The 16,251-nt window shown below is 43.8% G+C and overlaps 1 protein-coding gene across 1 annotated transcript; it reads right to left on the bottom strand.

Annotated features, from left to right (window-relative positions):
• Positions 1-2,773: 2,773 nt before the first annotated feature.
• On the bottom strand, positions 2,774-16,192 carry LOC132403147 (extracellular calcium-sensing receptor-like). The gene is made up of 8 exons (XM_059986475.1): positions 16,038-16,192; positions 12,984-12,988; positions 12,027-12,159; positions 8,217-8,508; positions 7,193-8,026; positions 6,135-6,362; positions 3,766-3,889; positions 2,774-3,675 (listed from the first exon to the last, which is right to left on the bottom strand). The coding sequence occupies exons 1-8, from the start codon at positions 16,190-16,192 to the stop codon at positions 2,774-2,776; spliced, it is 2,673 nt and encodes an 890-aa protein (XP_059842458.1).
• Positions 16,193-16,251: the final 59 nt, after the last annotated feature.

The following is a 16,251-nucleotide window of genomic DNA, read 5'->3' as shown; positions in this document are numbered from 1 at the left end:
ATTGGTTCATGTGCAAGCTGCTCTGAAAAGCTATCTCGTAGGAATTGTACAAATTTCGTCACTTGAGATCAAACATCAACCTAATTTTCCTAATTTATCTGCAAATCAAGATTTCCCCATGACTATCGCAACATTGCCCTAATTACATAATTTTTCTCTTGTTGAAATTTTTATACGAAACTTTGGCTACCGTTTGGAAGCTTATATATAACTCTCATCAGGGTCTTTTTGGGCAATGCAGTTTCTTAACCCTATATAGAAGTACTCTACCTATTCTGCATTTATGGCACTTCTATAAAAGAATATGTTTCCAGATCTCACCAGCGACACCATCCCACGCGCTCTACATGCCTGCCTGTCCTCCCGATTCGATGAGCATGTTTGATTTCTGAGTTCCCAGCAGTAATTATCTTTCACCTAGGACTCAGTGATGCCCACAAAGTAATGGTGGTTGTAACGTGGCGCCACGGGCCGAAGCGAGGCAGCGGGGCCAGGACCTGTGGGCAAGTAACGATTAATGAAGGACCGCCGTTGCTGGAGCGGACTTGGAGCCCCTTAGAAACGACAGATCGGAGGTGTGGCTGAATTGAATCGGCGAGGACCGTGTCGATGTTTGACCGACTTAAGCCTCGTGACAGATTGGGAAAGTCGGTGTGGGCCAGATCTACCCGTCGGGGGTATGGGCACGACAACGTAACCCCGGCAGAACCCGGGTCCGGGAATGACCCGATGTTTGGCAAATTTAGAGCCAGATTGAAGACGTAGGAATTTCAGAGCCGGAGACAAAGGACGGTCGTGCATCAGCTCGCTGCTCGGCGAAGATTTCTCGTCTTTGCGCTGAACTGAGTCTGTAGTCTGCAACTAATAGGCTCTTAGATCGGCTGCTGTGATGACTGGCTTCGTGGCCATGTTCTCACTTCGGTGACGTTTAGTTCTGAATGTTTTGTGCTCACTTTTTTATTTTTTGCACATGGGTGTTAGATGGTCTTCTTCTATAATGTGTTCTATTGGGTGTTTGTTTTGTACCTACCTGTAAGGAGACGTACCTCGAGACACCAGAATGGTATTTTACCTCCGTGGTGCCAGTGCCTGGGTTGTCACATTTCGGGTGCACATCATTCTAAAGGAGCAGGGTAAACTGCTAGAAGTTATCAGGCATGTTGTTATCAACGCCATAGGTACGAAAAGGGAGGAAGTCCGGACTGGACAATAGAGTGGGTTAGCCAGAAATCTGAAAAGCAGGACTTTTAGGGTACTAAAATCCGAATTGCCAACTGTACCACGGGACAATGGAGGGAAGAGTTGGACGATTTGGCAAATGAATGTATGTCTCCAAGGAAATGATGCACAGGAATAGGTTTCAGAATTCTAGATTATTGGGATCTCTTCCAGTGAAGTTCCTATGTTACCCTTGAACGTAAGGGCGATCGATATCCTTGCGGGCAATTTTGATGGAACTGCTGGGGAGCGTTTACACTGATTTCTCAGAGGGCGTTAGAACTGGAAAAATAGGATCCAGGATGGAGCAGCTTGGATTAGAGTAGATGCAGTGTGTAGTGAGATTGCTCGTAGAATATAGAATCATGTAGCTGGTTTGGAAGGTATTTAGAGATTGGGGGATATGACGTTATGTAATCAATGAATCATGGCTGCAAAGTAATCATAGTTCTGAGCTTAACATCAGTAGGCACTCATTGTATTGAAAGGAAGGTCAGGTCGGCCGCTCTGCTGGGAAACACTCTTTCCCCCCGCCCCCCCCCCCCCAGAAAATACAGAAATTAAATATTTAGAAAGAGATGACATGATGACATGACTACATGGGGCTGGATGATGTAGAGCCCGTGAGGATGGAGTTAAGACACTGCAGAGGGTAAAGCCACCATGTTAGGGGCTATGTACAGACTTACGAACGGTTGCCAGGATGTGGTTTAGAAATTACAGGGACAGAAAACGAGAAAAGGCTTCTGAAAAGGGCAATTTCAGTCATTGGGATTTCAATATGCAGGTTGTTTTGCAAAATCAGGTTGGTGCTGGATCCCAAGAAAGGGAATTTGTAGAATGCCTATGAAATGGATTTTTAGAACAACGTTTGTTTGAACCCACGAAAAAACTTGCATTTCTTGATTGGGTGATGGTTAATGAACAAGATTTGATAAGGGGAATTAGTGAAGGAACCATTAAGAGGGAGCGATCATTATATGATAGAGTACACCCTAAAAGTGAGCCGGAGAGGACAATGTCAGATGCATAAATCTTGCAGTCCCTTAAACGGAATTGCAGAAGCATAAGAGAGGAGCAGGCCAACGTTAATAGGAAGAGATCCTGTCTGGGATGGCGGCAGAATTGGTAATGGCTGAAGTTTCTGGGAGCTGTTGGGTAGGCTCAGATAAATGCATTAAAAAGATGAAGATGTTTAAAGAGAGGAGGGGAACCCTGGCTGACAGGAGAAGTTTCAAAAGTTTAAAAATCCAAGTGAACCAGGATCAGTTACAGTCAATTTTGAGAAATTGATGTTAGTATCTATACCGGCGTCAAATGCATAAATGCACAAATCAAAACATTAGCATAAAAATCGTTTATTGATTACATACAGTTGACTAACTCCCGGAAATAAAATCAATGTTTCCAGTACAAGATGATGAACTCATATTAAACCATTTAATTCAGTCTGACAAGTGACTGGCTTTTTGATGTTCTAGGTCTGCTCCTGGAAAAATAAACATGCGATTTTACGCGTGAAGATATATTGATCCTCATCTGTTAAAGCATCATTTCATCCCACTTTACCTATGATGTGCTTCTTTGTGTTTCTCTCCGGAGTTACGAGGATAATAAAACACTTCGGTGCAAAAATGCAAAGCAGCAAACCAAAAGTAGACGCCAGAATGGCAAACACTTCAACCGCCACTGTGTATTTCCCAGGAGAACTCACAGAGGCCGGAATAAAAGTGAGCCAAACCGCACAAAAGATGAGCATGCTGAACGTTATACATTTTGCCTCATTAAAGTTATCCGGCAGGTTCCGTGCGAGAAAGGCCAGGACAAAACAAATGCACGATAACACGCCGATATAACTCGACGCCAAGTAGAAACCTACAGACGATCCTGTATCGCATTCTAAAATAATCGTCTCGCGGTAATATTTGGTGTTGATCACAGGGAAAGGTGGCCCAATAAGCAACCAAACTGCACATATAAGTCCCTGCCCGGATGCCAAGAGGAAGACACTTACCCTCTGCTGTCTTTGACGAAACCATTTCATCCTGTTACTGCTGGGATGAGTTGCCTTAAATGCCGACAGCACCAGGATCGTTTTGACCAGAACACAGGAGATACACAGGAGAAATGAAACACCGAATGCTGTGTGGCGTAACATGCAAGACCATTCTGATGGTTCGCCGATGAATGAGATCGAGCACAAGAAACAGCAGCTTAACGCAAATAAAAGGAGGAAGCTTAGCTCGGAATTGTTAGCTTTAACCAAAGGTGTTTCTCGATGTTTAAAGAAGAGAACTGCTACGAGTGCAGACATGCACACTCCAACTAGAGCGGTAATCATCAGCACCATGCCCAGGACATCGGTAAAAGCCAGATACTCAGTTTTCTTCGGGATGCATTTATCTTTCTGTTTGTTGGACCAGGACAGTGGAGGACACTTGATGCAGTCTGTGGAGGCTGCGAAAAATAATCAAATCATTGGTAACGATGACACTTTGGAAATCCTTGCGGAAAATTGTCAGAACCTAAACATGCAGTTCCATTCACCTGAAATGTTACTAATTTCTCCATCCGGACAAGACGTGCAATCAAAACAGCAAATTGGTTGCCCTTGCCTGGCTGTTTTTCTTGTTCCAGGAGGACATTTCTCAGAACAGACTGCCCGGGGAATCTTAAAGAATGAAACACAGGCAATATTTTATTGTTTGTATAACTTAGGCGTCGATATACGTCCAGCTGTGTGGAACTATTCTGCAACCAATTGCGTTAACAAAAACAAGTTATTTGACACGTTATCTAGTTCTCCTTGAGCGTTTTTACGTTTTCGTTCCAGAATAATTACGACGGCACTTTAACAAAATAATTCCCACTCATCTTTTCGCTTATTCGAATATTCTGTCTGCGACAAGCTTGGCTACAATGTAATACTTAAATGCAACATCACGTCCTTGGGCACTTACGAATATACTAAAAAAAATGTGCCGAAATTTGAGGAGACAACCAGACTCACAGAAGCTTCGTTTTTCTTGACTTTGTTGTTGTTATTTTTGCGCCCGAGTTATTGTTGCAGTTCCTTAAAGGTTTGGATGTATCATACATGGAATATTGTGTTTAGTTTAGTTCCGACCTTCTCATCATAGGAAATATATGGATGCTTTAGAAAAGGTCCAAAAGAGAGTTATCAGGATACTGTCTAAATATCGTGTCACAAACTGTCACATGTCATGTGAGGACATGTTCAACAAGAGACGTCTTCTCTCTTTGGAGCGCATGATGGGGCATATACTGAATGGAATGTACGGCCAGCGCCAAATTTCAGCGTAGCAAAGACTAATCCTAGAGCACACTGTTAGGCCGAGTGGAGGAAACTCTAGGTGAGATATCAGAGGTATCTTTAATGCATGGAGAATGGTCAGTTCCTGGAAAACACTGCCGGAAGAGTGGGCAGAGGCCGATACATTAGAGGCAAACAAATGGCTCTTAGATGGTCACATTGATAAAAGAAAAATGGAGATTTTTTGGGCTATGCACGAGGGAAGAGACAGATTGATATTAGAGGACGTTAAGAAATCGGAACAACGTCGTTTGTTCCTCTGATGCTGCACGTTCTATGTTCTAAATGTAAGAAATGTAATTTTCCTACTGTTAAGGTTTGCATGGCCTCGAGCAGGTTAAATCTCCTCGGTGATTAATGATAAACTTCCATAGTGTGTTGACTGCTTGGTGCAGTGATGATGTTGCTGTTTTTATTCTAACGTCTGTGCAAGGAAGCTAATTCTATTGGGTGACATGTTGCTGCAACTTTCCTTCCATTTTCTTCATCACTTGTAAACTCCCTGGAAACTTTCCAACGTCTCCTATTTTTTCTGAAAACATTTTTATTAATACAGCTGCATTTTTGTTTTTAGTGGAACGTTGAACGTTGTCAAATAGCAATGTATTGAGTATAAAGCGACCGAGAGGAACCAGGTATGGACAGTTGATGAACAACAGTTTGCATGCCATTGCCGCTGTGTCTAATTTCTCCCTCCTAGCGGTCTCACTATTTCCCTGTGATTAACGATTCACTGATCCCATGGCAGCACTGCTTTTCTTTTCCATTTTTAAATTCCGTCTGTAAAACGAGTTAGTATTTCCTGCAAGCTTCTTATGTAGCTTACATGTGCTTTAAAATGTCATCAACTTCAGGTAATTCCATTATGGTTCCACTAGCACTGAAGGTAATCTCTGATAATAACTCACATAATCTATATGGTAACTGTGTTTTTGTGTTATATCCATGTATCCAGGCAGCAGTAGAACCTTTGTTAACAGGGCCTATTGTGTACATTCCGGGACGGGTCCCTCACCTTTAGTCACCGTCGAACACTCAGCTCTCACCTGAGGCTCGAAGTAACTAACAATTTTCCATGAGGTAGCTTTCATACCCACGTACACCACTTCGACAGGTGGGCTAAACCACGTGAGGGTAGCCAGCGTCCGGGCTGGGAGAATAAGATCTACAGTGAGATCCAACGGCTAAGATTGCGGTACCTCAACGCTCCATGGAGAGCGAAGGGCATGCATGACAACATACAGATGTCATTATCATCCACTGCCACGAGGGGAAACCCTTGTAATAACGCGTGTTCGTATCACTGGACTCCAAAGTTTGAGATCGATAGATCGATACTGCCCCAGTTCAAACGATTATCCACTTAAAAAACTCTTATGCACAAGTTACCTATCATCATCTGACACGATAGAAAATGACTAACTGGGTTGAAATCGTCTCCCAGGCACTTAACAAAGTGTCCCTGAATCCCTAATATCCTTTATTAAAATTTTTGCTTGCAGCATTAGTTACAATTTCTTACAACTTTAAAGAGGATAATTATGATTAAACAATGTTGCCCACTTTCCATTGGCAACCCTACCTCACGTTTACCACCACTCCAGAAAATGTGATCTGGGTTCAGTACAAGTTTTTTACCGGAAGGCGCTGATCCATTGTAATATCCAATTCTTCGAAATTTAATGCTACCCTTCGCATTCATTTGCCAGTTTACAAAATCATACAAGGCTGTTGGATTGCCTTTTTCGTCAAAATACACCTTCTCCCCGACTTTTGTTGTGAAGAAAATTGACGACAGGTAATGGAGGAGCTGAAAATAAAGCGGAATATATTTATGTAAGTTTTTACATACTGAATCGAACAAATTGCCTCGTATCTTGCACAGAAATAAAGTTTTTCATTTGAAGAAATAACATAACTCAGTCGTGAAATGACAGCTGTGTTAATATTTAAAGTGATGGAGTAACGCACCACTGTTTCGGCTCATTAGGTACATGTTAACCAGAGATCTACTCTGCTCGTTGCAGATTCCTGTGGTCGCCCTGTATGCCTCCAGGACACCTCATTCGTGTACCTATCCAAATGCCTCTTAAATCTCCAATGATGCTCGACTGGGCCACCACATTAAGCAACTCATTCCAGGTATTAACTACCCTCTGTGCAGAGCGGCGGTCTCTAAAGTCTCTTTGCATTTCACCTCTTTTACCTTGTATCGTTGCCCTCTGGTACTGGACTCCTGAACCCTTGAGAAAGGACGAAATCATTTCACCATATCCATACTGTTCATACTGTTATCTAGCCACTCCAGATTTACAGTCTGCTTTTAACAGGCTGACCGAAGCTTGCAAGAATACCCCGAATGCGGCCTCATGAGACAAAATAGTATCTCTACTCTTAAACACAATTTCCAATTAATGAAGGCTAGAGTATTAAACGGCCCCACACCACACAGTACAATTCCCCGGCCACCATAATAAAACTTATCATTTCCACTGGAAGGTCTCTTTCTGTTCCACAACGCTGGTCGGTCCCCTAACATTTACCTGTATAAATGTAACACTGGTCTGAATGTCCAAACTGCATCAGCAACATTGAAAGATATCTTACAACAGACGCAGTGAAACTGAATCAGCACCCTACCTGCCATGGTTGAAAAGTTGAAAGAAGTGCACATGTGTTGTTCACGAATGGTCCTTTGCCTTTTTCACATGAAAACATATCGTGAAGCGCATGAGCAAAAGCGTAGACCGCTTTGTATACAATGTAAGAGCTCCCGTCCATGGTCAAATCAGTGTATGTGTTGCTGATTTGATGCAAGCTCTCATTTCCACTGCACTGCGGGAGCCGGCCAGGTGAACCTACTATGTTTGTCTCGTTTTCTGAACTTAGAGTACACCTGAACGTGGTTTCCCAGAACTCCCTCACCAATGGATTGCCAGGAAAACTGGAAGGATGGACTTTGAGTAGGAAGTCCCGCACCTCTGGAATTTCCACTGCACGCACCGTAGTCCCGATGGCCCCAACAAGGAAGCGCCGTCCCCTATCTTTACCAGCGATATCCGCTGTAATCCACGCCTCACTGCCCACCCACTGCAAACCGCTAAGGTTTTGACGTAAAACCTCCTCAAATAAAATGCGCATTTCGCCAGGTCCAGCAAAGGCTACCACGACCTTTGTTGTCGTCTCTTTAATCAATTGCACTATCCTGGTGATTTTCTGTCCGGGGTCCGTTCTGTGAAATGATTCCGAGAAGGCAATGCAGACACCGAAATCCACAGCTGTTTCTATAAAGGCCTTTATTCCGGAGTTGCCATAGTCATCGTCGCTGTTAATGGTTCCAATCCATGTCCATCCAAACATCTGAACGAGATGCCCCAGCACTTTGGACTGATGTTCGTCACTTGGGATAGTTCGATGAAAAGTTGGATACTCGTTCTTGTCACTGAGACACATGCACGTTGAAAAGTAGCTGACCTGCATTCAATCAGACATTAGGTGTGTGGATTAATGTGCGGGTGTGACACTGTCAAATATTCTTCATTAATAGGAGTGACAAAATTTTAAATACGGAAAGGTATCAGTGTTAAAACTACCACATCATCCCCGATAAACTATCAATTCCCTGTACGCCATAGTTACCACAACAGTTGTAAACAACTCTCACCAGTGGTATTCTAAAAGGACCGGTCGTTCTTGCAACAGCGATAGACACCGAGGATCCAGCGCCACCAACGATCCCAGAGATATCGAGAGGCCCGTCACACACTGGACCGGCGTATATTTTCTCTTGACCGTTCAGCAGAGCCAGAGTAACCTTTGTGGCAATCTCGGGGGAGTCACAGTCATCGTGAATCTTATAGCCCAGCGTAATGTTCGGGAGGAGTCGCTTATCCCTGTTTATTTCCTCAATTGTAAAAATCATGGTCTGTAACATGCGGAAGGCCATTAGATCAAAACTGAAAATAAACCATAGATGAAGGTGAGGGAAGAGCTCTGAACTCTAAGCACTCCAATAATTTCCATCAAGAAATCCTTCAATTTGTTTAGCACCGTACAAGTTAATAATGAAATTTAAACAAGCCCCAGAATTTGCACTTTTAGCAAGACAGGCGTTTCGGGTCAAGTCTCTTTAGAAATCAGAGTGAACAGTCTGGAAACGTCGCCTGTCCATTTCCCTCCACAAATGCAGAGTTTGCCCCTTTTAGCGACATTCGGCATCTTCAACCCGATGTGTCTCCAAATAGGAACTACGCTTACCAGAATGTACTGGTAATATTGTTCTTGACAGAAAACTGAGAAACATTAATCAGAACTGCATGCCGTCATATCTGAAATAAACTCACCTTTTACATCCTTTTTCTTCTTTTTGTTTGGTGAATAAATTTATCTGATGAATACCGCTAAAGTGCACAGGGAATATTCCCCCAAGAACAACATCCCCATCCTTAGAGATATTGGGGAGCTGGACACTTTCCCGAAGCCTGCAGGTTAGTTCACCCGAACCCAGTGCAAAAGACCACACTACTAAAACTCTGAACATCAGCTGCAACATAGCATTAATGAAATCGGCGACTTGTGACTGCAGACTTCTGTTCAGAATCGCTATATAAGTGTCACGCAATTATTTTAAGTACTGACGAAGATACTCTCAGTGGAAAACTGCGCTTTGCAGAAATTGGTAAAGACCCAAATGAATACTGCTATTTTTGTTTTAATTATCAGGTGATTAGCAAATGGTTCATTGTTTAATTAAACCGGTAGGCAAACATTGTGGGAAATATGCAGTATATCAGAGACCAAGTTCAGCATTGTCAAATCAAATAAAGGAAAAATACTCTGAATTGCTCGGTAACAGTAAAAAGATATCAGTAGATAGCAACGCACTACACACTCTGAATGTAAGTTCGAACGCAGAGCAGCAAGTGATGTCAAAATATGTACTCCGTTCTCAGTGGCGAGTCTGAAGAACTGAACAAGTGGGCAGATATCGGGAGAAAACGATCCCGCAACTTGTTTCGATACTTATATAAAGATTAAGCAGGCCAACAGATAAAGGAGAGGCATTACAAATAGTTGTAGCGGAAGAACATATTGTTAATGTCAACGTCAGCGGCTAGATCATTCTCAAGTGTGCAGGTGCATTTATGCATGAATGGAAGTTACTTGCAGCAGCATCACAGGCACGCAGCATCACGTAAACAACATTCACAAGAGAAACGTAAAAGAAATGTAGGGCAGTGCAGTGTTCTTAGAAGATCCTTTTGTCAGAGGAGCAGACACGTGGTTCTGTGGGAGAGATAGAAAACATCTATATTGATTTCCTGGAACCAGATTCAGGGATGTCTCAGATCGGGTCCACGGAATTCTCAAGGGTGAGGGTGATCAGCCAGACGACTTGGCACATATTGGCACGAGTGACAAAGGTGGACACGGTGAAGAGTTCTGAAGAGAGGTTTTAAGGAGCTAGGTAGGAAGCTCAGATACAGGGCCTCCAGGGTAGTAACCTCTGGATTGCTGCCTATGCCACGTGCCAGTGAGGGTTAGAATAGGATGCTGTGACTAATGAATGCGTGGCTCAGGAACGGGTGCAATGAACAGGGGTAAGATTGATGGATCATTGGGATATATTCTGAAGAAAGTATGAGCTGTACAAAATGTTCACACCTAAACCAGAGAGGACCCAGAATTTTTGAGGGCAGGTTGGGGACAGTTGATCGGGTGGATTTGAAGTAATTTTGCAGGGTCATGAGAACTGGTGTGATAGTATTGAAAATTAGCGAGTTGGGTTACAATCAGAGCCAACGTGTACTGAAACGCCTCAGAAGGAGAGGCAAGGAGAGGAAAAATGCAGCTAACAAGATGTGTCACAACGTAAAAGGTGGAGAAAATCGAAAAGGATGAATGCAGGACTGAAGGTATTATATTTGAACACCTTCAATAATTGGAATAAGATCAATAAACTTGCAGCACAATTACAGATTGGGAAATATGATGCTGTAAGTAACTCCATATCATGGCTGAAAGACGGTTATAGCTGGGTTGAGGGGTGGTTTAATATTCAAGGATGCATATTTTATCGAAAGGATAAGCAGAAAGGCAAAGGGGTGACGTGCCTCTGTTGGAAACATATAAATTAAATCATTAGGAAGAGGTGACATATGATCTGAAGGTGTTGAATCGTTAGGGATAGAGCGAAGTAATCTCTAAACAGTCGGACGTATGCAGTCCACAAGTTTCAACAGGGGATGGAAAAGGCAGATTGCTAAATGGTTCTGGAAGTTTGGAAAATTGTAAATATCACTCCACTCATCAAGCAGGGAGAGAGCCAGAAGAAAGGAAAAGAAATTATAAGCCAGTTACTCTGACCAAAATGGTTGGCACGAAATTCGTATCTGTTGTTAAGGATGTGGTTTCGGAGCACTTGGTGGCACATTATTAAATAGATGGCAGTCATTATGTTTTAGTCAATGGGAAATCTTTCCTGACAAATCTGCTTGATTTCTTAGGAGGAATAAAACCTAGGATAGGCAAAGGATGTATAGTTGATGTTGTGTACTAGGATTTTAAAAAAGCGTTTAATAAACTCCCTCATCCTGTTTAACAGGCTATGGGCGCATGATTTTACAGGTAAGATTTTAGCGTGGATAAAACAGTGGCTAATTGGCAGGAATTAAAGAGTAGGAATAAAGGCAGCATTTTCTGGTTGGGATCTGCTGGCTAGTAATGTTCCACCGGCATCTGTGCTGGGACAGGTTCGTTTTAGGTTAAATGTTAGTGATTTCAGTGATGGAATTTTTCTGCAAGGTTTGCAGACGATACGAAGATCCGTGAAGTGGCAGGTAGTTCTCAGCGAATAGGGAGGCTCATAAACGTAGACAGTGTAGGAGCATGGGCAAAGAAGTGGCAGATGGAATAGGGTGTCGGGATGTGTATGGTCATGCGCTGTGATACAAGAAATGAAAGTGTTGCCTATTTTCCAAAGAGAGAGAAAATACAAAAATCGGAGGCACAGAGATTTGGGAGTCCTTGCGCAGGATTCCAAAATGTCAATTAGCCCGTTGTGTCTGTGGTAAGGAACGCAAATGTGATGTTGGCGTTCAATTCAAGAGGACCAGAATATAAAAGTTAGGATATAAAGTTGAAACTTTAAAAAACACTGATGAAGCCTCTCTTGCACAATTTTGAAGGGTTTTGGTCTCTTATCTTTGAAAGGATGTATTGAAGCTGGAGAGGGTTCAAAGGATGTTCATGAAAATGATTGTACGATTTAACGCGTTGTCATATGAAGATCGTTTGATAGTTTTCGGCCTGTACTCCATGGAATTAAGATGACTGCTGATCTAATTGAAACCTATCGAATGGTGAAAGGCCTTGATAGAGTAGATATGGAATGGGTGTTTCTTGTGATGGGAGTATCTTAGACCAGACGACACAGCCCCAGAATAGCGGGAAGTCCATTTCATGCAGGGCTAACTGGCAGACGTCCACGAGCTTGCGCAGTCGTTCCTCGATCAAACCAGTGAAGAAAAACCTGTCTCCATTTAAATTGTTCGCGCCAGTCTCACTTGCTGACGTCCACACGCTTCTGCTGTCGTCCTCGATCTGCCCTTGAAGTAAAAGTGCAATTTTGCTGAGAGTTCCCGCGAATGTATACAGTGTGATGAAAGAGCTGTTTAGCATGCTAGACTTCAACAGTCAAAGGATACAGTTTAGGAGAAGGGTCAAAATGTTTGCACATGGAAGTCGTTGCTGAGATGTAAGGGTTAACTGGTTGTCACATGGAACATTGCGTACCTGGAAAGGACTACCCGAGCAAGTTATTCAGGCAGATACAATTGCAATATTCAAGAACAACTTAGATAGTTACATGGAATATTCAGGAGAACACTGCTCTGAAATCAGGCATCTGGGACAAGCAACGAGAATGCCTTGTCTGGCTCGGTCCTCTTGTACGGAACGCGCTTTGTGTCTGCTGCCTTGGTCTATGACGCCAAGAAGATGCAAACCTTTAAGGTCCTGCCTCACATACTGCTCATTGGACGATAAATACTTGAAAGCAAAATATTTTCTTCAGTGCAAGAAACATGAGGAAATCTGCTGCATTTAATATACAAGAATCTTAAAGAAATCTCTTGCACTTTATTTTTAGCTCTTCGCTTAGACTAAATTTACTTACTTCAGAACAACAATCGGGGAGAAAGTGCATTGCGATCAGAAACGCAATACAACAGCCGGTTATGGTCTTATGAATTGGCAAATCAATACGGACGGTAACAATGAAGTTCGGACAGTTGGATATCAGAATGAATTAGCGTCCCCGGGAAAAGAAATAGTGCTGAACACATATCAAATAATCTGGAGCGCTAGTAAGCATCAGGTATGTTCGTCTATTGAAAGTGGCCAATGTCGTTTACTGTTTAATCATAGTTACCCATGCTATAACGGTAAGGTAATATAATTAAACACAGATGGAATAACATAACACTCTTAGAAACTCAGTAAAGTGACTGCCAGTCTACTTGAACCTGGTGATCTCATTGGTTAATTGGATTAATATCAGAGAATATATTCTGCTTCAGAGCGACTAATTGACCTGAACAGGATACGATAACGTATTAAATTTAATTTAACGTATGCAAACTTTGGCTGTATTAGAATATTGCAAGAAATGTTTATCATAATACAGATGGAGCTTGAAAAAGAACGATATAGTGCTGGAGAACTCAATGTTCTTTTCACAAGTTGTTGCTCCAGGTGGTTTCTCTTCTTCGGCCTTTCTTTATGGGCAGTTGTCAGCGAACAGCTAGTTCTGGGCACTATCGCAAATGCGCCCATTGTGTTGACGTCGTTTCAATTGATCAATCATATTCAGGGGGAATGCGAGTCTCCTGAGACGGAGAGATTGAGCACACCGGCTTTATACATACTGTGATTACCTCTGCAATAAATCTGCCAATCTTGTTCCTCTTACTTTCTCAGTTCTCAATTAAATCTTGCTGTACTTATGTTTTGACGTTGTTCTTCTAGGTATAGTACAGTAAATATGAACATTTAAAGTGTGTTCAGAAAATAATAATTGAAATAGAAAATTTCTATTTCATATCTTCAGCGGTTTCAAGGGGGCACGACTGCGCAAGCGCTTGGAGCTCGGTCAGTGAGGGCAGCGGGAAGAGTTGAAAACCAAGCAGAGATTAAGAAAGGTGACGGCTATTTCTTGAGCGGTTTGAACTGGTTCAGACTGCGCAAGCCCGCAGAGTTCGGTCAGTGAAAACAGCAGTAAGAGTTTAAAACAGAGACATATTTACAGAGCGGGCGTCGGTCGAGCAGGCAATGGAGTGGTGGGAGACAGAATAGGAAGGCTTTGGCACAACGGGACTTAGGCGACAAATGGTCGAGGGCAGGTAGGTTATCTGTTTAAAATTAAGACAGAGGGTATGCGTGTGAGGCGTGTTTTCGTTGCTAGTTGTCAGATGTAGGAGATCCGAAGCACTCCCGGCCTCCCGGATGACCACATCTGCACCAGGTGCAACGAGCTGCAGCTCCTTAGAGACCGCGTTAGGAAAGTGTAGCTGCAGCTCGATGACCTGCTTCTGGTCAGCGAGAGTGAGGAGGTGATAGAGAGGAGCTATTGGTAGGTGGTCACCCCGAGACCACAGGAGAGGCAAGAAGCAGGTACTAGAGAGTCCTCAGTGGTAGTCACCCTTAACAATCAATATACCTACTTGAGTACTGTTGGAGGAGGGGAACGGCCCAACTGGGGGAAGCAACTGGCACAGAGTCTGGCCTTGTGGCTCAGATGGGTAGAGAAAGGAAGAAGATGGCAGAAGTGATTAGGGACTCTATAGTTAGGGGGTCAGATAGGCGATTATGTGGACGCAGGAGAGAAACGCGGATGATAGTTTGCGTCCCAGGTGCCAGGGTCCGGAATGTTCCTGATCGCGTCCACGATACCTTGAAGTGGGAAGGAGAACAGCTAGAAGTCTTGGTACATAGTGGTATCAACGACATAGGTAGGAAAAGGGAGGAGGTCCTGAAGAAAGATTACAGGGAGTTCGGAAAGAAGTTGAGAAGCAGTACTTCAAAGGTAGTACTCTTGGAATTATTGCCTGTGCCACGTAACAGTGGGCATAGGAAGAGAATGAGGTGGAAGATAAATGCGTGGCTGAAGGATTGAAGCATGCGGCTGGCATGCAGATTTCTGGATGATTGGGACCTGTTCTGGGAAGGTATGACCTGTACAAAAATGACGGGTTTCACTTGAATTCCAGGGAGACCAATATCCTGTCGGGAAGGCTTGCAATTGGTGCAAGGTCGAGGCTGAGGACGAACACAAGTGCAGGACACAGGCGCGGAGGCAGAGTCATAAGGCACCGTCGCGAAATGGGAATCAGTATCCAGAACAGTCTGTACACAGAGATAAGGTTTACGCGGTGTATTCAGGAAATGATACGGAGCTTAGAACTGACATTTCTACGGAATGAGGAAACGAGTTTTACTCACACTAGAGCAGACCAATGAACTGGCAAAGCATGGCGATGACACACGAGTTTTATCCTTTGTTCGATAATGGGAACCAGGTGTGCTGTAATTAGTGGAGCTGGGAATGACTGGAAATCAGATGAGGGATTAAGGCCCAATAAGGCTGTAATAATAAGATGAGGAATTACCAGACAGGTCCATGACAGGACACCCCCTTAAATGAAGCCTCTAGGCGTTCCTCCAGGCTCGTCCGGAGTCCAGAATGAAGGAGCGTGGAACCCAGAAACGCTCCTCTGGGCTGCACACTTCCCAGTCGAACAGGAATTGGAGGCCTCTTCCCCGACGGTACACATCCAGTAGCCGTCGGACAGTGTATGCCGGATGGTTGTCGATGATCCAGGTGGTGCAGGGGTTTCGGTCGGAGGACACAAGGGGATAACAGAGAGTGTTTTTAATTGGAACCATGAAAAGTAGGGTGGATGTGTATAGATCTTGGTAACTTAAATCGGACTGCTGTGGGGTTGATGATACTTTCGACCTCGAAAGATCCCAGGAAGCGAGGGGCGAATTTCTTAGGTTCGTTTTTGATAGGGATGTCTTTAGATGAAAGCCACACCATCTGCCCAGGTCGATGCTAAGGCGCAGCCGTCCGCTATCGATCGGCAATCATCCTATTGCGATCTGCTGATCTGAGCAGGGCACTCCGTGTGTACTCCCAAAACATGCGGCACTGATCGAATTGGGCTTGAACAGACTGCACTGCAATTTCCTCTTCTTGCGCGGGGAACAGTGGGGGTTGTGACCCAAGGAAGCACTCAAACGGAGACCTTCCGATGGCAGTACTAACCAGAGAGTTGTGAGTGTACTCAACTCCAGGTAGACGGGTTGTTGGTTTTTATACATCGGAGCGTCGTCTCCACGTCCTGGTTGACCCGTTCGTCTGTGTGTGGAAGCCGGATGACAGGCTGACCGGGGCACCTAAAGCTTGACAGAAGGCCTTCCATACCTGTGAGATGAATTGGGGACGTCGATCGGAGACAATGTCCGCGGAGGTTCTGTGGAGGCGGAAGACATGGCGGACGAGAAGTCTGCAGTTTCTTGAGCAGAAAGGAGTTTAGGGAGAGCTACAAAGTGCACTTTCTTGGAGAACCGGTCTACCATGGTGAGCACGGTGGTGTTTCCCTGTGAAGGGGGAAGGCAGGTGAAGGAATCTACGGCGT

Source organism: Hypanus sabinus, chromosome 2 (genome assembly GCF_030144855.1).
Source record: "Hypanus sabinus isolate sHypSab1 chromosome 2, sHypSab1.hap1, whole genome shotgun sequence".
Lineage (NCBI taxonomy): Eukaryota > Metazoa > Chordata > Chondrichthyes > Myliobatiformes > Dasyatidae > Hypanus > Hypanus sabinus.
This window is presented reverse-complemented; position numbering and strand designations above follow the sequence as displayed.

What these genes read in the sequence shown, in the direction of transcription:
- LOC132403147 (XM_059986475.1), bottom strand. Translation starts at nt 16,192, where the DNA reads ATGGTAGACCGGTTCTCCAAGAAAGTGCACTTTGTAGCTCTCCCTAAA. An exon ending in GTCCTTTTAGAATACCACTG is followed by an intron (nt 8,027 to 8,216) that starts GTGAGAGTTGTT and finishes GATTGAATGCAG; the next exon opens with GTCAGCTACTTTTCAACGTG. An exon ending in AGAAATTAGTAACATTTCAG is followed by an intron (nt 3,676 to 3,765) that starts GTGAATGGAACT and finishes TATTTTTCGCAG; the next exon opens with CCTCCACAGACTGCATCAAG.